The sequence below is a fragment of the Gossypium hirsutum genome, chromosome D09 (genome assembly GCF_007990345.1).
Source record: "Gossypium hirsutum isolate 1008001.06 chromosome D09, Gossypium_hirsutum_v2.1, whole genome shotgun sequence".
Taxonomy (NCBI): Eukaryota; Viridiplantae; Streptophyta; class Magnoliopsida; order Malvales; family Malvaceae; genus Gossypium; species Gossypium hirsutum.
The window spans coordinates 50,286,247-50,310,403 of NC_053445.1; the positions used below are offsets into that span (position 1 = coordinate 50,286,247).

A 24,157-nucleotide genomic window follows, 5' to 3' on the forward strand; every position below is an offset into this window, starting at 1 on the left:
ATTTCAGGGACATTGGATTTAGACCCCTCATCCCTCCATCTTCCTTTATTACAGTTTTTAGATGGCTTTTGATAATAATATTAAATCCAAAGAGAATTTGTGCTTTAAGTATGAATGATATATTGGGCTTGAGTTTCAACCTTGAAATGTTTATACTATAATTTATAAATATCAATGCATAAACGAATTCTAACGATATCAATCCTCCAAACTATTAACCATGTAAATATGTAATCATTATTGATGTGATTAACCTACTTTGATTTTATCATGATATTAAACAAACAATAATATTACTTATATTTAAATACGTCTTCTTAATATTTTAGGTAATTTTTATGTGCAATTACTCCAACACACATTTATAATCATTTAGTTAACCCTATATTCATATCCAACATCGAATAACTTATTTTTTAATATAAAAATATTTCAACTTTTAAATACATAAAAGGACATTCTCATTAATTCAAATAAAATACCATATTTACTCATAAATAGTTATGTAAACCCTAAAGCTCTCTAACATCATTTGTATGAATCACCAACCAACAAAGGGTGTCTCTATGCCCTCCTCAAGACTAATGAAAAACCAACATCCCGAGAATACAATACTCAACCTGTTGAGGATTTGAACCCCTCAACAAGTTTTAATACGTAAAACTAACCGATTCCATAAATATATTCATTCGGAAATTGGAGTTAAGGGAGCAACATGAATGATTCTAATGCAAATCGCAGTGAACAGACCTCTAAATGAAGCATAGATAAGGGCTTTGACAGGTGAAAAATGTTTTTGATGGGGAGTTCATCATTTTCCAACTAAATAAAATTTAAAAACGTTTCAACAGAAACAACAACGAGCTGCGTGCCAATGCCATGGCCCTATAACTTTACGCTAAAGATTTCAAAGCCTGTTTGCTGCTCACTTCATTCTCTGTTGCTTAACCGTTCATCAATATCATCTCTTTGCGGACACCAGAACCAGAGGTAACTTCTTCAGCATTCAAATGAAGTTGAGGAATTAACATTAAGGTTTAAATACGAAAAACCTATGTTTGCAAGCTACTTAGATTCGGCTCAAGAAAAAAAATACATCTAATGTCTCAATCATTGTCAAGTTGAACTTGAACTATTGAACAAGCTTAATCCAAGTACCTTAATGCTTGACTGGAGAAATACATAAAACCTAAACAAAATTTTCTTCTTCTAATTAATATTGAAAAATCTCAATAAGAACTTGAACTTAAATTTTGAGATTAAGCAGAAATAATGAAGTTTAGAGTTGAGCATGAAAATCAAGCTCATTTTTTATCAGATAAACAGACTTAAGTGAGCCATACTGAACGAGCCTGAGCTTTAAAACTTGATTAATCTAACTAGGCATGATAATGTCCAAGAAGTCTATTAAAAAGATGTTTACCTATCACAGATATATATTTGCTTAAGATTTTTTTTATTGTCATACAAAACAACTGATCTGCTGGTATGCTCACATTCAATTTATAGATGACTTGCAAACCGGGCATGATGTTTTCCGACTCAGCCATGGATCGATACACTGAAACATGAGAACAAAGAGAAAAAAACATTAAACTCATCAACATTCTCGTGTAAGCAACGTCAATGGAATCAATTGCAGAAAGGAAAAGCGAAGTGGCATCGCCAAGATAAAATGGTTTACATCCTTGTGAAATTTATGTAGACAAGGAAGATGGCGAATGGTTTCTCCATTTGCGGGCGTTTCAAGGCATATGGCACAAACTTCCTCAAAGTTATCAATCTGCATTGACAAAAAAATTCAAAACAATAATTCACAATTAAGATCAGGAGAGTGAAGCAAAAGCAATGGATAGTATATTTGCACTGATGAAGAAACAACTGAACGTCAAACCAGTATAATATTTGTCATCGGTTTTATACTGGTCAAACTGGTCTTCTTCTGTTTCATTCAATCCTTGTTTCTTGGGATATGCCAGACCAAATGGGTTCATCATTTCCCGATTGAACCAGTCTGACCGACCAGTCCGGCCTGGTTTTTTCAAGACTAATTTGCAAGCATGTATATAAGGGTATAAAAAAAAATCTATATGGTGTCTTTTTTTCACATGACCAAGAAATTTACCTGCACTTTGGAGAGTGGTAAACTGTTAATTTGGTGAAGAGATGCACCAGTATGTTGATGATTATTATTATCAAGGGTCAGAAACCTTTCATAATCCCCACTGCAAGAATATCAAAAGGAGACAAGATATAATAACTTCAAGTACCACTTGTAATCCAAAGATAGGAAATTGTAAATAGAACATGAAGACACATAGAAATATGATAAAGCAGAAATAAAAAGGAAAAATTACAGATGGTAAACATTAAATATTTAAGTTAAAAGCTACAGAGATTATTAGTCATTCTCGACCTATACTAGATACTCCTACCAGCACAACTAACATGCCATTCCACAAATTTTCATCATCTTAATTTTTCTTCAATTAAAAACTTTAATATGATAAATATGTGCTAGTTGTGAAATTAGGTGGTCTATCTATGACAATAAAGAAGCTTGGATGAAAAATATAAACAGTAGACTTTGATGTGTTGAAAAACTGATTGAAAAGGATAAATTGGGCATGTTAAAATCACCTTATAGAGAGGTTTGTGAACCATTTTAGGACGCTATAACCTAATTAATTTGTAAAATATACTAGGTTTGCTAATTACCACAAGTTTAGATAATATCAACCCATGATGCATGATAAATAGTTGGGTCTCTCTCTCAAAAAAAAATATAAATTAGCCAGGCTGTGACATTATCCAGAGCTGATCTTACCATAGTTGGCACCAATTCTGTTGTTGTGGACGCTGCAGTATTTTTAGTTGTTTCTAGTGGAGGTAGTTTTCGGTATGTGGTAGGATTCTTGGAATAAAAGTTCTCTGTAGGATTTTATTTAGAAAAAATATTTTGGTAGGACTATATTTAGTTTGATACGACTTTCCTTAATGAGTGTACAAACCCTACAAGAGATATGGGACTCTCTCTAACGAATCCTAAGGTTTCATGCTTCCTTTGATGAGTATGAATTATTAACCAAAATAGGTTGTTACAGAAATCGAAAAATAAAGGGAAGAAATTGATCATGAATTCCCTTTAATGAGTCTATAACGTGACTCTATTTGTGTATTAACATCTGTGTATAGTAACTGAACATTTTAGCATAAAGTGCAAACCCTCAAGATTGAAATTGCTTTTCACAGCCCAAGGGCCAAGACACTTGTAATTGCAACCAAAACATGGCCTCATTGTAACCTCTAAATAAATTGTCTACCAAATTGAAAGATGCAATCATATGGCAACACAGATCCAGTTAATAGAAGAAAAATCTTACTCGTTAAAATCATTGTGAACACGGAAGATGTGACCAGCAATGTCATCATCATCTCCAATGGCAGCCTCCATGGCTTCCAATATATCAAGTCGCTGTATCAGAAAGCTCTAAATCAGTTTTTGTTGAAAGTAAAGAAATAATGGATAGGACAAAGGGGGGGGGGGAATTTTACCATATCCAAATCCATGTCCAAAGGAAAGTGAAAATTCCTTGTCCTAGATGGCACTGCTCGACGTTGATTCAAAACCTGATTCCTCAACCGCGGCACTCTAGCAGAACTAGAAAAACGAGCCCGTACTCCTCTCCTATTTGAAGAATTCTGAGAAGTCCGCAATGGAGACCGAGTACGAGACTGCCTTGTTGACCCTCTCTGCATAAGCAAAGAATAATGTTACAGGAGGAACTTAAATTCTAAAGGAAAGGGACTCCAGCAGAAGTAGGAGAACAAGCCCATACTCCTCTCCTATTTGAAGAATTCTGAGAAGTCCGCACTGAAGACTGAGTACGGGATTGCCGTGTTGGGCCTCTCTGCATTAGAAGCAAAGAATAATACATGAGGAACTTATACAAATTCAAAAGAAAAGCATCAAATTCATATGGTTAAAGAGAGAATAAATACAATCAAGTACCAAAAAGAAAAATGATCCAAATAGGATTAGCCAATACATTTCTTTTATGTTAGAAAAATTAAAACCTTGATTGGATATAATACTATGTATCATGATAGTACTGTCTGATAAATACAAATATACATCCTACAATTAAAGGCCTTTCCACTGAATCAAATAGCATGAATGAAATATAGTTTCTCCTGTCTTCAGTGAGCAAGATTAGCACCAATCAAACAGTATAATTAAGGTCATTTGACCCAGCAACAACAGGAAAGAGAGTACTCATAAAGTTGGACCTCTACCTTCTTTGATAACAACCAAAACAGTTAAAGCATCTAAATACCAATTCAGTGAGGATGGTTCCTAAAGTTTTATGCAAGCTCTTTCATACTCTTTCAAATGAAATTATTTATTTCACATTAAATAGAGTTTCCATAGAGATATAATAGTCAAAGAAGGGATATTGGCGTCAAAGTAAGTTAAAAACTTCTTGAAATTAAACCAACAACGAACACAGCATCAATATCATTCTGAGATCAGAAAAATATAATTTTCCATATTAAACTTGAAAAAGAAGAGCCTATCAATTGAAAGAAAAAAGAGAAAAAAGATAGAGAGGGATGATGATAAAAACATCCTGTTAGAAATGTCAGGAAACAATAACTTTCAACATTAAACAAGAAACAAAGTGACAAACAACTAAGCAGGAACCAACCAAAATGATTGGCATACACAAGAATAATGTGTTTATACTAAAATAGAAAAGATAGCAAGATTAATTATCGATGTCAAAGAAAGAATTTTAATAATGCCAACAAGTGCTTGAGTCTCCACATGCAAACAATTATTTGTGACACGTAAAAATGAAATTATTTATTTTAAGATAACCCACGGATTATGCATGAAGATTAGGCAGTAAAGGGAGACCAAGTGCAAACCAAATAATAGCATACATGTATCCTGCACATGCCCAAAGCTGAAAAGTATTGGTCACTCTTATAGGTTTACAATATTTGGTACTTGAATGGCCATATAAATAGAGACCTACTTCCTCTAAAGTTTGTCTCACTAATTCCTTCAATTAGTAGTATCTCATCAAAGAGTCTTGATAAAGCTTATTACATAGTCCCTTTTTTTGGGATATGGTAGCACGACACAGCTGTATAAAAGCTAGCTTGTCTAGATTTGCAGGTTGTGGGTTCTCATACCCCTTTTACAAAAGCATTAAGGTATTTTTATCAGAGGTGCCAAGACTAAAAGCAAATATAGCACTCAGCTTCGAAACCTTTTTAGGTCCAATGACCAGGCTAGACCAGGCGGGTAGCCCTCCACACTTCCCATTGATGCTCTCTATCCCTCACAATCTCAGGATTTGGTTCCGAGTCTTCAGGTACAACCAAATTTACCACCTTAGCTAGCCGTACTAGATTTTTGAGACAACTAAAATACATGTGTTCACAAGCTAAAAAAAATTTCAAATCAAGCTCAGATCAGTTACCAATCAAATTCTGAATATACTCTCAATCAAATATGAAAAAAAATTTTAAATAATGGGGAACTACAAAACCCTTTACTTACCTCAAGGTTGTTGTATAACCCTGCTCATTTACCATGTGGAGGGGCAAAATCACTAAAACCAAGTCTTCTACTTTTAAGATCAGAGATCCGTGCCCCTTGTATGGCATGTTTCCAGTAGTTTAAACACAAATTTAGCAGCTATCTTATACCATTGTTCATAATATATCTAATGATGCAGTCATTCATGACACTCTGAGGTAATCATCAACTAAAGAAAAAAAACTTCAAGTTTACTCACCTGCTGAGGCTCATGAATGCTACAATTAGAAGTACTTGGGAATGTATCTTCCTCCTGCTGAAGAGCCCTTGCAATGTTTTCATCAATCTGTAAAAAGATTCGTAAACATTTAAAAGTAGCTAATAGAAATAAACAAGTTATCATTAATTAGGGAGAAAGGTGTTAAATAAAAACAGAGCCAACCTCATTGTTGCCATATATTGAGACCTCATGATATAATTGTTCTTGGAGTTCACGGGCCAATACTTCATCTGCCTCAACTTGTCTTGCCCTAGCCTCTGATTCCTCATCATTCACACAGTCTCCATGATTGGCATCCACATTTGTCCCTCTCATTTCAGATAACTCATCAAGATCCAAAACATTCAGACGGTGCCCAGTATTAATTCTAGATGACCCTAAACTAGATGATCCCCAAGATGAGCCAAGAAACACAATGTCTGTGTCATTAGGAATGACCCTAGAGCTTTCACCACTATTTCCCGAGGATAACACATGTTTCGTTTGCCTTTTAGACAGCAGATTTTCCGCATGAGAAGGCTCACTTTTTTGGTTGAATTTTGAGAAGATCACAGGAGCTGTTTCAGTTGCATCACAATTTTCCAGACAACCAGATGGAATCCTGTTACTTCCTCTACTAGCATTGTTTCTTTTTACAACTTTATTTTCATTTTGTTGACTTACGTGGCATCCAACATTTTTAAATCTGCTGAAACGATGTGAAGCTGCATGCTCTGCATTCTTTGAACGGTTGTGTGCGCTTCTCCAACCACCTTTTTCCTCAAAGCATTCATCTCTAATCGAATCACCATTAGTACCACTAGCTTCTCCATTGTTCACAGCACTGCAGCAGGTAAACCGCATGTTTTATTCATAAAGACCCTTCTAGTTTAGAATTAAGGAATAAACAGAAGTTAGTCTTCCACAATTATCTTGACATAAACATGAAGCTTTAAAAGATGCCATATTGTCCTTTTATCACAGCCTATTCAAAGCTTATGGCAGGAATTGCAGCCATCTCTTTGGCAAACATTTAATACAGGAAATGAAACCAATAAACATAAAAAGAAAGCATCGTACAGACAATAGGCAAAGAAATCTAATTAGTGAAGAACACAACTTAAAATTTTACCTGCCAGATAAACTAATACAATTAATATCCTGATCCATAGATACGAGAGGTTGGGCAACACCTTTTCCTTTCCCATAATTATTATCTCCAGCAATTATCTCACTAATGTCTATAGAAGGATTATTGCTAACTGCATTCCCAGAATTTTGTTCAGATTTAAAGCTGTTTTGGGATTTTTCATTGAATTGTTTAGCCCTGATAGCTATATTCTGGGGAGAGATGCAGCCATTTCGAACCAATCTTCTTTTCACAGTTGCTCTTGGTGAGACAACATTTTGATATGCAGGCAATTGCTTGTCCAATCTAAGAGGGGAACCACAAGAGAGAGCCACCCCTTTTGCATGATCAGTAACTGAACCAACACCTTCAAATCCAATGTCATTTATTTTTTCTTTTCCCTTGCAGTTATTTCTGGATGTTGCAGAATTGCTTGAAGAATTATATATGTAAGAACCACCATTTCTTGGTACGTTGCCTTCATTTTTTCCTCCTGCTGAGCAATTTTCTGATCCACCTTGCGGAAATTCCATTTCAGGTTTATGCATATTCCGGCCAGTTAAATTTACCATAGCATGATCTTTTCCAAATCCAGATGATTTAGATGACAACTTAGAGAAAGGAGCTTTTCCTTTATCCATGTATTGCTCTCTAATGGAATTCCTGCTTCTCTCCATTGTTGTTTTTCGGGATAGAGGAGCATTTTCTTGAGCTTTCTCCAGTGGGGATAAAACAATTGTGTTTTTTCGATGTTCAGTTTCATCAACCCCACCTGAAAGTTTTTGAGGGTGTCTATAACGTTTTCTGTTCTGCCCATTTTCAGCAACCACTCTATCTCTGCCCCTTAGCCTATCCAAAGATGCACTATTAGAACCTCCCACATGATCAGCCGCATATAAATTGCCAACATGATGACCTCCATGCATTCTCCGTGAAGATAGCCTATCAGGAGTGTCGGGTATGTCCACTAATGAATCAATGTCCATGTCCTCCATTTTCTGCGACAAATTAAACATAGAAATCAGGCCCTTACTTCACATGAAGCTTCAATTACAAAAGTATGATTTTCATGCAAAAAATTTCCTATCCAAAGGTGTTTAGCAACATTATACTCCAAATTAAATTATCAGCACCGGAAAACTCACCCTTTTATGACAATAATTTAAGGCAATGTAACCCCCAACCAAGCAAATTAACACCTTACTTCCCTAAATTTCTCTTTAGACCTTCCTTAGAATATTATTTATCCCCTAAGGAACTGTGTTACTCAAACTCAAATGTCAGTATCCTGTATGAGTATGAGTCCAACACAAGAGTTCTCAATTTTTTCCAAGTTTTTCAATGTAATTGAAGGGTCCTTAGAGAGTCATATCCTCATATCCATATCAAGATATGCACCAGACACAAGTATTGAAAACAAGTAACTAAACGGAAAGGATGATCCCAAACAACATAGAGAGAAAATAGGACATTAAAATTGTTTCTGTTGACAAATAATGCAACAACAATAAATAAGTAAAGAGTAAATGCTCATAAAATATATTACTAATAGAAGGAAAACTCAACCATTTCCAATACAACTTTGAACACTCTAAACATCCACATACCAAGCAAAACTCACCCATGTGACGTTTATTATAAACTGAATAAAAAAAAAAGAGCAAAAAAAAGAAAGAATATCAAACTTGCTGGGTAAAAGATCGCAATGCCTAAAGCAACAACGAATTTCGACCTAGCAAAACGCAAATTCTCAATTATTATATCCAGGCAAAATGTTTCAAATAGTGGCTTTATTATTAGAAAGTAAAAAACCTATATCAAATTCTAATCCCAATAATATACACTACTAATTCTCTAGAATTACCAGATACTAATAAAACAAAAAAAAATCTATGTACAAACAGATAAAGTAATCATACCAAAAATCAAAATAAAAAATTATATATTTGTAGAATTGAGAGTAATAGCTTTTAAGTTTCCATATTCAGCAAATGAATATAATAATAGATGATCAAAACGGCAAAAAGTGAATAAATAAATTAACATTAAGGGTCTGTTTGATTGCCAGTAAAATATTTTCCGTAAAATGATTTCTGGAAAATGTTTTACTTTTCTGTAAAATGATTTACTGAAAAATATTTTCTGGTATTTGATTGAATCAGTGTAAAATATTTTCTGCTGTTCGACAGATTTCCTGAAAATATTTTCTGAAAAAGTTGTTTTTACATATATTAATATATATTAATAAATTTTTATATTTTAAATTGTTTTTACATATATTGCAATGATTTATTTATAATAATACTCAATTATTAAACTACAATATTAATCGTTATAAATTGAAAAAAAATACATTCTTATTATTAAACTACAATATTAATCGTTATAAATTGAAAAAAAATGCATTCTTATTAGTTGGAAAAAAAGTGAAGAGAAATGGCTAAAAATTTACCTTTTTTATTTTATTATTTATTAAATGGGAAGTAAACTTCATACAATACAACATTCTTGAGCAATAATTAAATTCCCAATAGACTAAACTTGTGATTAATTTGGTCAAAAATCAATCAAAGCTTAGGAGTTTGACACAATTAATTCAACCTTTCTCTATAAAATGAAGTATAAGCTTTATGGTAATCGAACATCTCTCTTAAGATCATCAAATGTTTTGTGAGAGTCAAAATTTCTAATGGTTAACCATTTACAAATGATGAAGTATTGTTGTCTAAGAGAGAGAGTAGTGATATATGTATACCATATAAACATACACTACTTTTTCTAAATGTCTGTACATATTAACAAACTTTAATACAACAATACAACTACATGTTGTCTAAGAGAGAGAGTAGTGATATATGTATACCATATAAACATACACTACTTTTTCTAAATGTCTGTACATATTAACAAACTTTAATACAACAATACAACTACATGCATGGTATTGATCCTTTACCTCCTTTTATGTATGTATATGTACTAGCTGATGTAGAATTTTAAGGGCAAGACTAGCTTGAAGATTCTTCTTAAGTCGGCTCCTTCCTTCATGGGGAAAAAAATACAGAACGAAGCTTGAATGAAGAAGAAGTCTCAACAACTTCAAGCTGTGTCATGATGATTGAGAAATTCTATTATACAAGGATACACTAGATCTACGGCCTGCATCAAAAGGAAGTGTAAATATTTAGGAGAAGCAATGTTCCAATTGGAATAACAGGAACATTTAGGACCTGTGCAGGGTCTGCCTGCTCACCGAAGAGAAATAACATCAGATTATTGTCAATATACATACAAGCAGATAATAACACTTCACAGAGAAACAATGCTTAAGCAATTTCGCTTCAATAACACTTGCCAAAGGTAAAAGCAGTTTGAGTGACGATCTAGAAGACATATAGTCCAATGATGATGCCAACGTAGTGACTGCTGCCAATCCAGAATCCTTTCCTTCATAACCTTATAAAAACAAGACATTTTAGCACTCCTATATATTGTTCAAGATACAAAGTCAAAGTAAGATGAAAAGTTTACTTATAAAACTATTCCATCAAGTAGCCTACCGGGACATATAGAACTCTTTCGGACTTATACAGCAACGATTTTGATTCCATCTAAGGGCCTTAAAGAGTTCAAAATTAATTGGCTCTACTCATAAAGGACTCAACATCATCCTGGTTGACATGCTTTAGCTGTGATAATTAAAACGCAACAGTTTGAACTCTTAGATTAGCCTCAATAAGCAAAATAAAAAGGTTCAAGCATCAGATAGTTGAACCAAGCGTAGCATTTTCTTTTGTGAGTTTAACCAATATTATCAGTACCTAGATCAACATAATTTGTGCACAAAGTTTTCTATTCTTTTATCTATAAATAAATTGCTGTTAAAATGTTTAACCGGTCTAAGAAGTGATTATAAACTGTTTACAAGTCTATTTCAGTCGGTGCTGTGTCCAAAGGAAATGAAATTCAAGTTGGTCACAGCTTCAAAATGCTAAATAAATTCTAATCATAACAGAACAGAGAAATTAAACATGCAGTTATGTGTTAATATAACAAACTATTTTGCAATACCAAAAAGGTAATAGCCAAAAGGATATGCAGTAATAGGTTTTACATAGGTCATAAATGTAGATGAACAAGCAAGTTTTTACAGAATCTTACCACATCGTGATAGCATCGCATATAGCAAGATACTGCCCATAGAATGACCAAGTGCAAGTAACTTGCCATCCTTTGGTTCACTCTTATCCTTTATGTATTCCATCTAAGATAAAAATTTTAGTTTAACAATACTCAAGTTAGTTGTCATGGCTTACGAATTGTCAGCTGGTGTACGCATCGCATAAGGGAGGCACCTCACCACAGCAGGGACGTCTTCTTCTAGGTAGTTATCAAAGTCCCAATCATACTTGGAAATAAGATCAAGTTGTTTCTGCATATCTTTTAGTGCTGTGGAAATGCTGTTTTGCATATCAAAAGCACGTACTGGAGATGATCTTTCAGCTTCTTCAATTATATTTACAAGCTTTTCAATTAAATCCGTAATTTGACTGGAAAAAGCATATCTTTTTTCTGTTTTTGAAAACCTCTTATAATCTGTACCCTTACCATAAAAATCCTTCCTCTGAGAAATAGAATCTAAAGGGTCTATATATTGTCCAAAATCCATTCCTTGTGTACTCAATCCAGCACCTCTGAGTTCAATAATCCAAGTATCATATCCTTGACTGCACATGAAGCGTGCGAACGAGGACTGAACATGAATTTGCATCATCAATACACTTAAAAACAAGAACCCCAAGAAAGCTAAAAGCCTAGAAATTACAATCCAACGGAAGAAACTCTATAAACAGAACAAGCGTAACCCCACAAAGCCATAAGCTACGAAACCACAATCCAATGGAAGAAAAGTTAAGAACATCGAGAAATACAATTAAAAGCTAAAAATTAATAACAAAAAGAAACCCATAAAAGCTATGAGGTTTAGAAAATTACAAACCCATCACGTAGAAGCTTGGAAATTGCATTAATTCACCAACAGAAATAATTCAATGAGAATGAAGAATGGATTGAAATTCGGGTATAGGGTCGGAGCGGGAAGGATTGAGGGAATCGAAATGAAGAATGGATTGGAATGGGAGAAGCCACAGAAAATGAGTAGAAATGAAAGTGGAAATAGAAAACATACATTTCTAAAGAAAGTCTGCAAAGAAAATTTTGAAGCTGAGACGATGAGAGTGTAGAGAAGAGAATGGAAAATGTCTTACGGAAGGAAAATCGGTAAGACGTTTTCCAAAACTAAGGAAGTGATTTTACCCGTGTTTGTAAAAGGTTTTCCTTGTGGAATTCATTTTCCTCCAATCAAACACCGGAAAATGGGGAAAACCAATTCCGAAAAATATTTTCCCCTATCAAACAGACCCTAAAAATACAAAAAATTAAGAAAAATCGTTACCAGATTTTATTTCCGCTTTTGGTGATGATAGGGATCGCGGAAAAGGAACGAAAATTCCAGGAAAAGAAGAAACAACTTTGAATACTTCAAATCCCTAAGGAGGCAATGCCATCAACTCATCTCAGACTCACCTTAAGATTTTACGAATTTGGTTTTGTTTGTCTCTTTCAATTTCTTCAGGGTCGGCAATTCGGATAGCCTGTTCCGGGTCGGATCTAGGTTTTCTCTCAAAAGTTGGGTTTCAAATGGACCGGGTTTAGTTATCAAACTGACCTCATAAACACCATTTATTAAACGAATTTTAATTTATGTATATATATTTTTTGAATAATTAATTGATGTATATTTATTTATATTGCAATAACGATAATTTACTCTTCCATTTTTATATTTTTTTATCAACTTGATTTTTATTTTTTGTTAAATTTCATTATTAATCTTTCAAAAATATTTAAATTGTTTTTAGAGAGGGTTTGGTTCACTAAATCTTATATTACATTCCGTAATAATATGATAGGAATGTAGCATTACGGATGGAATGTGAGATTGTTTTATTTGATTTATTTAGCTAGAATGTAAAATTCAAGTGTTTGGTTGGCAGGACATAAGATCACCTAAAAATACATTTTACTCAATTGTTTTTAGATTTTTTTTTCACAAATTTAGTTCATTTAATATTTTTTAGTCTCAAATTTTAAAAAATTATGATAAAATTATTACAAATTTTAGTTTTTTTATTACAATTTGTATATTGATAAATAAATATATAGGGTTGAAATAAATTTATAAATCATAACTATAATAATTTATGAAAAAGTAATCGCAACACCAACCATAATTATATTTATAGCTATAATTGATATATTAATAAATAATTTATTAAATAAAATATAATGATTATAATTGTAATGCATGATATCTACTTGTTCACTATTAAGAAATATAATTATTTTTAATAAATCTTAAATTTTATTCAAGAAAAAAATCTAAATAAAATAGAATAATAAAAACAAATGGTAATTTGTCTAATTTTTAAGATTACGCCCATAATCTAAGATTATTTAAGGAATGGTTCGTGATGAGATTACACTCTATATTACGGGATGGCCACAACATGAGTTTATGGGATGAACGGAATGTTTAATCCAAGCACCGTAATCTCATTGCAGAATGTAACATTACGGGTCGTAATGTTACATTTGCCGAATCAAACGCCCCTTAAATTTGTAATGATTTTAGCATGGTAATCCACTTATATTTCATACTAACATGAAATTATTTTATCTCATATGTCATATCAATAAATAATTTTAAAATTATAAAAAAATCCAACTTGTGAAAAGTTACAGCAAATTGATAAAAATTCAAAAAACTAATATGAAGTATAGTAAGACCTTAACTACAACTTCCTTATGCAATTAACTATGTGTACAATTATTTTATTTATAAAATATCATTTTTTGTGTTATTTCAACGACTAAATTAATGATATTTTACTGATGAGTCACTTTATAATAGAAATATTCATGATTTGGGTCAGGTTCTAACAAATTTTAGAACTGTTTGATAGGTTCAGGCTAGGCCTGATCTGACCTGAAAAATGTGCTTAAAATTTTGCTCAAGTTTGGGCTAGATAAAAATTCTAAAATCTGGGCTCGGCTAGGTCTGCCTCACCTGTATTAAATTTTTATATTATTTTTTATATATTTTTTTTAAAAAATATAATACATCAATAACACTAAAAACATCAAAATAAATGTTTCTCAATAAATTGAAAATAAATTTAAAAAAATTTTATACTTAAATAACACAAAGATAAGTGCAACTTAACAAACAAATGCCTCTAAAATAGTAGCAAAATTAACAATGACATAAGAGTTATACAATATTCAAACAATAACAACAAAATAATAATAACATAATAGTGAAAAGGTAGCAAAACAGTGGCAAAACAACCTTTTTTTTTTGGAAATCCAAACCGAGCTAAGCTTGAGCAAAAAATTTATTACCTGAGGCCCGACTCACTTTCTGAACAAGCTTTATTTTTGCCCAAACCCATTTTCGAGCTTATATTTTTACTCAAATCCTTTAATTTTTTAAGTGGCATTCGAGTTGAGTAACCCAACTGATAGATAAATTTACTCTATAATAGTAAGAATTTAATTTTTTTTGCTGGAGAGAAGGACAAATTTATGATATGTGTAAATTATTGGGTGAATTCCTCATCAATTAAATAGATCTCTTTCTATTGATTATTATGTTTGACATTTTCCCTACTATAATTATAAAAGAAAACAAAATAGAGTTTTTATTTTTGAAAATATATAATTTGGGTTAAATTATAAATTTAAAATCGAAAATGTTTTTGAATGAATTTACTCTAAATGTGAGTTTAGATGGACGGTGTGTTTAACTGCTGTTAGTGTAAAAACAGCGGTGGCAGTGAGATTAGATACTGTAGCGATACTGTAGAGTGAGACAAAAAGTAGCTAAACGCATCGCACCACATCCAATCGCCTATCCAAACCCACCCTAAATATTTCTATTTTTAATGTTAAATTCAAATATTTTGCTTAAAATATCATTTTAATATTTTGATGACTCAATTAATTTTTTTTAAAATTTAAAAACATAAGTAATAATTTATAAATGTCTGATACATAACCTTATATAATAAAAAATTAAGTAAAAATTATAAGTGTTTACGTAATATTAATAAAATCTATATTTATTTAAATTTAATTTGATTTAAAATTTAAAATTTTAATTAATTTTATTCATATTCGTATTAAAATTAAAATTTCGAATCTTAAATCAAAATTTAAACTTGAAGAGAGAGCGTGGAATTGATTGATGTAGTATAAATGAAGATAGGCCGAAAGCGGTGGTACCCTACGCTTGGGGCCGTTGGCACTTGGCAGCAAGGGCCCTCCAATGCAGTTGGGAGGTGGAGGCAATTTGGAAGTATTTGAAAGGCTGTACTTAAAATCATTATTATTTAACCTCCCCTAATTTGGCACTTTCTGAATCAATTAACCCTTTTTAAACAAATAAAATTAATTATTTTCCTGCTAACCAATCATTTAATTCCATCCTTAATTTTATTTATTATAATTTTCGAAACAAGAAATAATAACATACAAATATGGTAACAAGAAAGCAAAGTTCTCCTCTTTTCCTGGTTCACATGCAATTTTCCTTTGACTCTTCTTGTTCTTATCCTCCTTAAAAAGGTAAAAGTTAATAAAATAAATTTAAAAGACAAACCCTTTAAGAAGCCTAAAATTCCAATCTCTTCCACAAAAATGAAAAATCCCAATTTCAAAACAGCACCTTTTCTTTAACTTTGGGTACTTCTCCTTTTCAGTTATTTTGACTCTTTTGGTTTTGGAAAAGCTTCATTTTTGTTGTTGGGTTTTCTTGATAGGTGGGGTTTTGTTTACTTTCTTTTGTAGTTATTCTTTACTTTGATTCTTTGCCCATCATTTTTTTTTCTCAACTCCTTTTACCAGATTCACCACCTGTTTTTTTTAATTATTATTATTTTTTGTTTGAAACACCCGCGTGCATGTTCTTCAGTTTGTCTGATCTGGATTGGATCACAAGGTTCTTTCCTCTTTTTTTTTACTTTGAAGAGTAGTAAGAGAGAAAGAGAAATGGAGGTGTTTTTGATAGGGTTGAGTGCTTGAAAATATCTTCCTTCTTTTTTGGGGAGCATTGTTTGGTTGCTCAGAAAAAAAAGGAAGGAAGAAAGAAGCAGGTGAGAATTTTTTGGATCTCTATTACGTGTCCCCCCCCCCCAAATGATTCTTTTTGTTTATCGTAGTTATGATAACTGTCTAACACTGCATTTACGATGGAATTTGATTTGGGTTTGATTGGTTTTTGGCTGAAATTACGATTTACTGCTCGTTCTAGTGAAAAAAAGTTGTCAATTGTTTTTTTACTCTTTTAATTTTTGTGTGAATCTGTTGGTTTGTAGGGTGGATTAGTGTACTTATGTGCTTCCATTGTTAGGGGACTTTGAGTTGAAATTGAGTGTTCTAATGTTGAATGATTGAAATTGGGTATTAATTGGAAGCTTAATCTTGGGGATATGGCGGGTATTGATGTTTCTAAGTATGCACATAGTGCTGTGCACAAGGCTGTTGCTACAAAGGATTATGCTGGTCTTAAGAGGATACTCGCGGCGCTCCCACGTCTTGGGAACCCGACTGAGATTCAAACTGAAGCAGCCTCATTGGCCGAGGAAGAGAAGGCTGATGCGATATCTGCCGTGATTGATCGGCGCGATGCTCCTAACAGGGATACTCCTCTTCACTTAGCTGTTAAGCTTGGTGATGAAACTGCAACCGAAATGCTTATGGGTGCTGGTGCTGATTGGAGTTTGCAAAATGAACAAGGATGGAGTGCACTCCAAGAAGCGATTTGTAATCGGGAAGAAGCTATTGCTATGATTATTGTTCGGCATTACCCGCCATTGGCATGGGCAAAATGGTGTAGGAGGTTGCCTCGCTTGGTGGGAACTATGCGAAGGATGAGAGACTTTTACATGGAAATCACATTCCATTTCGAGAGTTCCGTGATACCTTTCATTTCCAGGATTGCTCCTTCGGATACATATAAGATTTGGAAGAGGGGTGCAAATCTGAGAGCAGATATGACTTTGGCTGGATTTGACGGATTCAGAATTCAACGTTCAGATCAGAGTATTCTTTTCCTTGGTGATGGTTCCGAGGACGGGAAGGTTCCTCCTGGATCACTATGTATGATCTTTCATAAGGATAGAGAGGTGATAAATGCTTTCGATGGTGCTGGTTCTCTAGCAACTGATGAAGAGGTTCGACAAGAAGTGGCTGCAATGTCTCAAACTAATATATTCAGGCCTGGTATAGATGTGACACAGGCAGTTCTTTTGCCGCAAGTAACATGGAGGCGACAAGAGAAAACTGAAATGGTTGGTGCTTGGAAGGCTAAGGTGTACGATATGCACAATGTTGTTGTTAGCATCAAATCTAGGAGGGTGCCTGGTGCCATGACCGATGATGAGTTCTTTGCAGCTTCCAATGGAAATGAAACAGAAAGTGAGGAGCTTGATGAGATCTTGACAGAAGATGAAAGGAGACAACTTGAAGTTGCTCTTAAGTTGGATTCTTCAGAAATATCCAATGAGAACGGGGATGGCATTATTGGGCATCGCCATAGTTGTTATGAGTCCAGGGAAATCCCTATCGAGGAGACCAATGGTTATAAAAATGTAGAGACTAAGCAGGAGAAGAAAGGATGGTTTGGTGGATGGAGGAAACGGGAGCCGAAGCATGAAGCGCAGAGGAAGATTGTGCCACCTAGAAGTTCTCTTTCTATAGATGAGAAGGTGAGCGACTTGCTTGGAGACTCTCCATCTGGGAATCAGATAAAACCTGGTAGGCATTCTGTGGAGATTGTGGCAAGGGATGATCATCGGAGGACTAGAGATTCACGGACAACTTCCACTAGTTTGGAAAGTGGTAATCGGTGCAAGGATAGTGGTCGGGAGAATGAGTATAAGAAAGGGTTGAGGCCTGTTCTTTGGCTTTCTCCAAACTTCCCGCTGCAAACTGAAGAACTCCTGCCATTGCTAGACATTCTTGCAAATAAAGTCAAGGCAATTCGTCGGTTAAGGGAACTGCTCACTACAAAGCTTCCAGCTGGAACCTTCCCTGTCAAGGTATGTTCCTTTTATGAAACTTTATGTGCCTTTTGCTTTCACATTATTTGCCTTTATTGTTCGGATTTGTGTTCATTGTAATAATGCACATTTCTTAATGACCGTATATATTTATATGTATTGTTTTCTCTAATGATCGGCTGGTCTCGCTCCTAGATAATCATGGGACGGCATTTCCATACAGAGAGATGTGGTTTTCAAAATATAGGTTTTTTTTTAATGTCAGAGTGGTCACCTAGACAATTGTATATGGTTTTCTGCTTGATACTTTGAGGCTTGCTGATTACTCCATTAGATAGAGCTGTTAGTGAGTTGAGATGTTATAAACCATTTAATCTTACACAATTAGAATCGACATTGGGCTTATACTTGATTTTAGTAGAGTTTAAGACTAGGATTTTGGCATCTTTGTGCCTGGTATAAGATCCAGTTCTTCCCTTCATCTATTGATGGAGATATGGATACATTCTTTCGTGTCAATGGTGCCAATGTACCGAACTCATTCCTCGGTTTTGGGGCTCTCTGCAAAAGATAAAAGAGAAAAAATAGGAATGGTGGCTAAGCAAAAAGAATGCTACTCATCGCCATCGTTATCCAGTAATGATTTGGAAGTCCAAGAAAATAACCTGTATCAAACAAAAAGGACATGTAGTTGGTTTTGTTTACCTAGCAACATCTCTTAAGGATTTTGAAGCTCCTATTTTTATGTTTTCTTCCAACTAAAAGTTGCATATCATTGAAAGCTTTGACATGTTTTGCAATCTGTTCCAAGTTTGGCATCTAGTGATTGAGGTATAGGAGGGACTCGTCCATATAGGTTTACTGAAATGGAAATCATATGTTCATGGGATTGCCCTTTGCTGTAGGCTCGACATTTGCAGTCCGTTTTTGTCTATGCTGTTACTTTCTATTCCTATACATTTTTCTAGCATTTAAAAGCGGCAGTCTCTTATTTGGTGTTAATTCCAGAAACTTTGTTTTGTCTAGATTTCCTAGTTGTTTCGATTTCAAGTCAAATACTCTGTCTGATTGATGGTGTGCTTGGTTTCTAACATGATTGTAGCTCATATATATGTGTATGTATTTATATGAATTAGGACCCTACAAAGTACTCTTAGAGTAGGAGCTAGACTAGTTTTATGGATAAGTTTTTGATGATTAATTCTGTTTGTGATATGTGTAAGGAGTTCTATTTTGTTGCTTGTGGTAGAAAATATTTAATTTGGAATTTGAAAGTTATTTATTGGTATTTTGAAAAGATCATTTGAATTATAAGAGTGGAGTATCCTCAAAACATGTAATCACCTACATTACTCGAACGTGAGGGGTGCGTTTTGAATTTATTCCATATATTTAGAGGGTTATATTCTTGTTCTCATGTTTGAATGTGTGCTGGTGATAGGTGTCAACGTAGTTGTTTTGGCTCAGCCGCCAAACCAAATGCATGAACATGGTTTATGTTGTCTCATCAATTACATTATTTTAGCTTTGTACTAAGAAATGCTCATTGTTGCACTTAGGTTGCAATCCCAGTGGTTCCAACAATCAGGGTATTGGTTTCTTTCACCAAGTTCGAAGAACTACAGCCAGTGGACGAGTTCTCTACACCCCCTTCAAGCCCCGTTGTTGGGCGAGAAAGCCCTGCGGTGACACATGTGACAGGTTCGTCCTGGTTTCAGTGGATAAAGGCACCGTATCATCGGCCGAGCTCATCCAATTATAGCCACAACAAGATAGAAAATCTTCAAGATCCATTTGCAATACCCCAAGATTATACATGGATCACAGCTGAAGCAAAGAAAAAGAAGATGCAAGAGAGGAGCAAATCAAAGAAAGGTAAGAGTCAGAACCATTTGAAGTGAGACTGAGAAGAGCAGATAACTGAATAGGAATTAGTTTTTCATTAAACCTAAAAAAAAAAAAAAGTGTTTCAATTAATGAATGAAAAAGAACAAAAAAAAGAATGTGATTCTTACATTTTACACACAGCATTTGGTTGGCATTTTGGTGGTGGTCTTTGGATTTACTGATTTACATCATTACTTGTGAAGCGACTTACCTTTTGAATACTGACAGAAATGGCAGCAGAAGTTTATTATATATATTCTGGATATCAGGATTTTATTGATCCTGTAAGTCGTTTTTATTCTTGAAAATCGGGTTTTAGGTTGGGTTTAGTTTTATAAAAGTCAATATAATATTAAAAGATTATAGTAAATTTTGGATTATTTTATAATAAATTTATATGAAAATGTAAAATTGTAAATATAATATCATAGGGTTGTGAACATAGACCATTGGAGATTAAGAAGTACTAAACTCTTCATCAATCATCATGCATAAACCACTATTATTGTTGTAAGTTCAATATTTTTATCAGCGTTATTGTGGGCTTGTTTGTGTTTTTCAATTTTCTTCCTATTAGTCTCTGCGATGGAGCTTACCAAGATCATCTTAGTATAATTTAAACTTAAGCAAAATAATTTAATTTAATGATAATATATTCTTTAATATAATTTTGAAAAATAAATAAAAATATTCAAAATTAATTTAAAAAATAAAAAAACTTGAACTAACCAATATGCACCTATATTATCAGTAATAAAATTGAAGAATACATTTTTGATATTATTTTTATTTTAAAATCAATATGTTTCACCAATACAATAACATGGACGAACATGGTTAAATGTCCCTATTTGACTTATATTCTTTTGAGAACTGAGTGGAATCTAAGGCAAAGCAAGGTTCTTTCAAGTCCTAATTATGATGAAAAGCATGGGAATTTTATTATATGCTGTCTTGTGGATAATTTAGCCATCCAAGTGTGTTGTGTGAAAGACATGTTAATTAGTTTAATATTAATTTTCTTTACAAAAAGTAAAGTGAGATAACAAACAATTCAAATCAATTTTAAAGCATCTTAGCCATGATGCTTTTTTCCTTTTGTTGCTGTAGAGGCGTGTGCATTTATGCCATGATTCTGGTAATGACCAAAGTTTTCAATAACTTTGCCTTTTCGGGGTCCTACACGCTTAAAGATCTGCAAACTCCATGATAATGTCAAGTTACCCATTACCACCTTTCTTGGAGTGTCAACAACTTCGAGGTTTTTAATTAAAGTTTTGGATTTAAATTTTGTAGATGCAAAATAAGGAGAGCTTATAACTTCCCGTCTAGGAGATTGACTTGGTTTGACTTTAGATTTAGTTAAAGCCCAATATGACTAATAGACATAGAAAAATTTTGAGAAAATTTTAATTTCACATGCATTTGGTCAAGGTCATAAAGAAATTTAATGGTTGGTTGAAAGGATTTATAATTTTTTTTGGTAGGTAGCGATTCTCTCGTTTAATTTTGAACACATTTAATTATTCTGTTCATTATGAAAGCGCATAAAAATTATTTAGTAACACATGTTTTAGAATTAAAAAAATAAATATAAAAAATGAATATAGCATTTCTTTAGAGAATAATATCTCTTACTGAATCCGTATATATGTTAAATAAACTTAAATACAAAAAATTTTAAAAATGAAACATTAAAATGACACAACGTGCACCTAAAAGGAAAAGGAAGAAACATATTCACCAGTTGTGCAACAATTATGACCAATATTTGGTTTTGTTGTGCTTTGAGGGTAGGGCATAAGGGAACACTCAAAATTTAACAACCCCCACAACTAGAGAAGGGGGTGGGGGACCCTCTTCCTCTTCTCCCCATGCTTCAGATTTATAGACATTGATTGCACAATGAAGACACTTTGTTAATGTGGGCACTAATTAAGCATCAAACATCATTTCTTTCATGCATTCCTTCCTTAATTAACAATTAACAAATCACTTTGGGTCATTGTTAACTCCAATGCATCATACATACATCTATTATATGAACTAATTGAATTATACATTGAGATGTGGAGAAATGGACTTCGACTCATTTGGCTAACAATGAATAGGCACTAAACAGTGCAAGATTCATGCATGTAAATCATGTATACAATTTTCTCATCCAACATTATATCATAAAGATCATTACTAAGATCATGTTGAAGGAGGAGTTTTTTTACCTACAAGGGGAATGTTGCTTCATTGAATGACACAAACGCAAGACCTCCTAACCCCTTCCAGCTCCCCATCATCTGACACACTTTCACAATAGAAAACCATGTCAGAAATATATTGAAATTGGTTGATTTACTCATCATATTACAAGCAAAGTGAAATTTATAGTAAACTAGCTTGGGATTCATCAAACACAAGTATCTTAAATAACAAGGACTTTTACCTTGGCTCAAACTCTCGCACATGAGCAATATCTTTTCCATGAGCATCTGGCCAACTTACTTTCCTCCTTTCAGTCTTCATTAACTCACCCTCTCCATCATTATCATCTGCTGCTGCTGTAGTTGTTTTCTTCAGATTACTCTTGAGAGTTGGGTTTGGTTCAATGTGGGAGCCATTAGTCCCACTGCCATTGCTGATCTTGTCGATGCTTAACTGTAATTCATCATTGTTGTTATTATTACCTGCTGCTTCTTCCATGACCCCATCTTTAATGTTCTTTTCCAAACTAGTCCTCTTCTTGATGTTGCTACTGCTGCTGCTTCTATTGCTAATAATCTCTTCTTCTTTGCTACTCGAATTCCTCGACGGCACATAGCAAGAGCAGACTAAAGCAGTGCACCGGTTCTGCGCCGACGCCGCCAGGAGTGCAAGCCCTAATCCCAACAAAGCTTGTGTATATATTTGCTTCTTACTTGTTGGTCACCATGAAAACCCTAAACCCTAAATGTTATCCGGCCCGAGCGAGCTTATACATATACATATGTATTTGCTTCTTTCTTATTGATCATACCATGAGACCATGAAAACCGTGGTTGGTTTCTTATGTCTCTTTGATCTAAGAATGCCAAATAAGAATGGTGAAGGAACAACTTAAGCTATAAATATAGAAGGCATACATATGATGTATTAGTGTAACTTTGCTTTACATAGAAGATAGTGGGATAGGAATAACAAGATGTGGCCGATTTTTTTTTTCTATTTTTAATTTAATATTTTTTTCTTTGGTAGGTGTAGAGAATGTGATTGTGGAGATTTAAACTCTAGACCTTAATCCGTTAATATAGAGCCTAAACTACTTTGAATTTTGAATGATTATAGAGTTAAGTTTTCTTATAAAATATTTTTCACAAAATTATTCATTACTCAATTTTCTTTTACCTTTGAATTTATAAGTAAATTCATTAATCATTCATTCATTTTACACATTCAAAATATATTGATAGTTAAACATAATAATTAAATAATTTTCTATCCATTTAAGTTTTTGATAGGGTTAAATTATAGGGTTTAAATTTAACAATTATTTTCGTATTCAGGTCTGAATATTTTTTTTTTGTTGAAGTTAACTCTTGCACTTGGAAATTATTCCCTCACATTGGATTTCAATTTTTTTTGTCCAAGTTAGTTCTTAAACTTGACAATTGTTCCTGCATTAGGGTTTTTTTTTTTCAAGTTGGTCTCTGATATTTCATTGAAAACGTTAAAGTTCCTGCCCCAGTATAAAAGCAATTAACAAGTTCAGAACGCAATATAAAAACAATTGCTAAATTAAAAGATAGACCAAAAAATTAAACCCAATGTAATAATTATTACCAAATTTAGATCCTTTAATCCTTTTTGAAATAATCGATTACACAATTTTATTGAAAGAAAAACAGGTGCAATTATGTTATGATATAACAGCTCTCCCCACTTGTTTTCTTTTGCTTTTTGCCATCAGCACTCATTAGTGAGGCGAAAATGGGGAGAAGAGAAAAAAAGAAGAAAGAAAGATAGGAGTGGTCATCACCCCCCACACCCAACCTTTTGACTGTTTGTGTGGGGTGGAATATGTATTCATTGTTTCGTTGTAGTTTAAGTTTGAGATAGGCATCTAATCTTTCATTCTATATATATATATATATATATATATATTTGCTTTCTCGTTTTGTTTTTTTTGCTTTATTCATGGCACGAGAGCCTGCAATCAATAAGTAGTAAAGAGATAA

The 24,157-nt window shown here is 33.4% G+C and overlaps 4 protein-coding genes across 25 annotated transcripts; 1 reads left to right on the top strand and 3 right to left on the bottom strand.

The window, feature by feature from the left end:
* Nucleotides 1-464: 464 nt before the first annotated feature.
* Nucleotides 465-12,648, bottom strand: LOC107890581 (uncharacterized). Of its 20 annotated transcripts, XM_041101251.1 has the most exons (14): nt 12,395-12,576; nt 11,101-11,692; nt 10,500-10,628; nt 10,295-10,395; nt 9,896-10,098; nt 6,943-7,937; nt 5,994-6,654; nt 5,811-5,897; nt 3,840-3,911; nt 3,556-3,753; nt 3,384-3,475; nt 2,126-2,225; nt 1,685-1,783; nt 1,236-1,561 (listed from the first exon to the last, which is right to left on the bottom strand). In XM_041101251.1, exons 6-14 carry the CDS (start codon nt 7,932-7,934, stop codon nt 1,499-1,501), a joined length of 2,364 nt encoding a protein of 787 aa, XP_040957185.1. In that variant the 5' UTR covers nt 7,935-7,937; nt 9,896-10,098; nt 10,295-10,395; nt 10,500-10,628; nt 11,101-11,692; nt 12,395-12,576; the 3' UTR covers nt 1,236-1,498. The 20 variants fall into 20 exon arrangements, 17 of the variants coding, with proteins under 17 accessions (XP_040957186.1, XP_016670574.2, XP_040957185.1 ...); XR_005918308.1 differs by lacking the exon at nt 11,101-11,692 and adding an exon at nt 465-997 and having other exon boundaries at nt 1,497-1,783; nt 12,395-12,577; XM_041101242.1 differs by having other exon boundaries at nt 1,236-1,783; nt 11,101-11,203; nt 11,300-12,577.
* On the bottom strand, nt 10,104-11,713 carry LOC107892444 (uncharacterized). The gene is made up of 4 exons (XM_016817528.2): nt 11,300-11,713; nt 11,101-11,203; nt 10,232-10,395; nt 10,104-10,184 (listed from the first exon to the last, which is right to left on the bottom strand). Exons 1-4 carry the CDS (start codon nt 11,711-11,713, stop codon nt 10,104-10,106), a joined length of 762 nt encoding a protein of 253 aa, XP_016673017.2.
* A 2,921-nt stretch (nt 12,649-15,569) lies between the features above and the next one.
* Nucleotides 15,570-20,201, top strand: LOC107890580 (ankyrin repeat domain-containing protein 13C). Of its 2 annotated transcripts, none has more exons than XM_016815071.2 (3): nt 15,570-16,154; nt 16,377-18,101; nt 19,622-20,201. In XM_016815071.2, exons 2-3 carry the CDS (start codon nt 16,491-16,493, stop codon nt 19,961-19,963), a joined length of 1,953 nt encoding a protein of 650 aa, XP_016670560.2. In that variant the 5' UTR covers nt 15,570-16,154; nt 16,377-16,490; the 3' UTR covers nt 19,964-20,201. The 2 variants fall into 2 exon arrangements, with proteins under 2 accessions (XP_016670560.2, XP_016670561.2); XM_016815072.2 differs by having other exon boundaries at nt 15,658-15,821.
* A 1,969-nt stretch (nt 20,202-22,170) lies between these two features.
* On the bottom strand, nt 22,171-23,170 carry LOC107890578 (uncharacterized). Of its 2 annotated transcripts, none has more exons than XM_016815069.2 (2): nt 22,390-23,170; nt 22,171-22,251 (listed from the first exon to the last, which is right to left on the bottom strand). In XM_016815069.2, exons 1-2 carry the CDS (start codon nt 22,644-22,646, stop codon nt 22,191-22,193), a joined length of 318 nt encoding a protein of 105 aa, XP_016670558.1. In that variant the 5' UTR covers nt 22,647-23,170; the 3' UTR covers nt 22,171-22,190. The 2 variants fall into 2 exon arrangements, with proteins under 2 accessions (XP_016670558.1, XP_016670559.1); XM_016815070.2 differs by having other exon boundaries at nt 22,171-22,243; nt 22,390-23,145.
* Between the last annotated feature and the right edge of the window lie 987 nt (nt 23,171-24,157).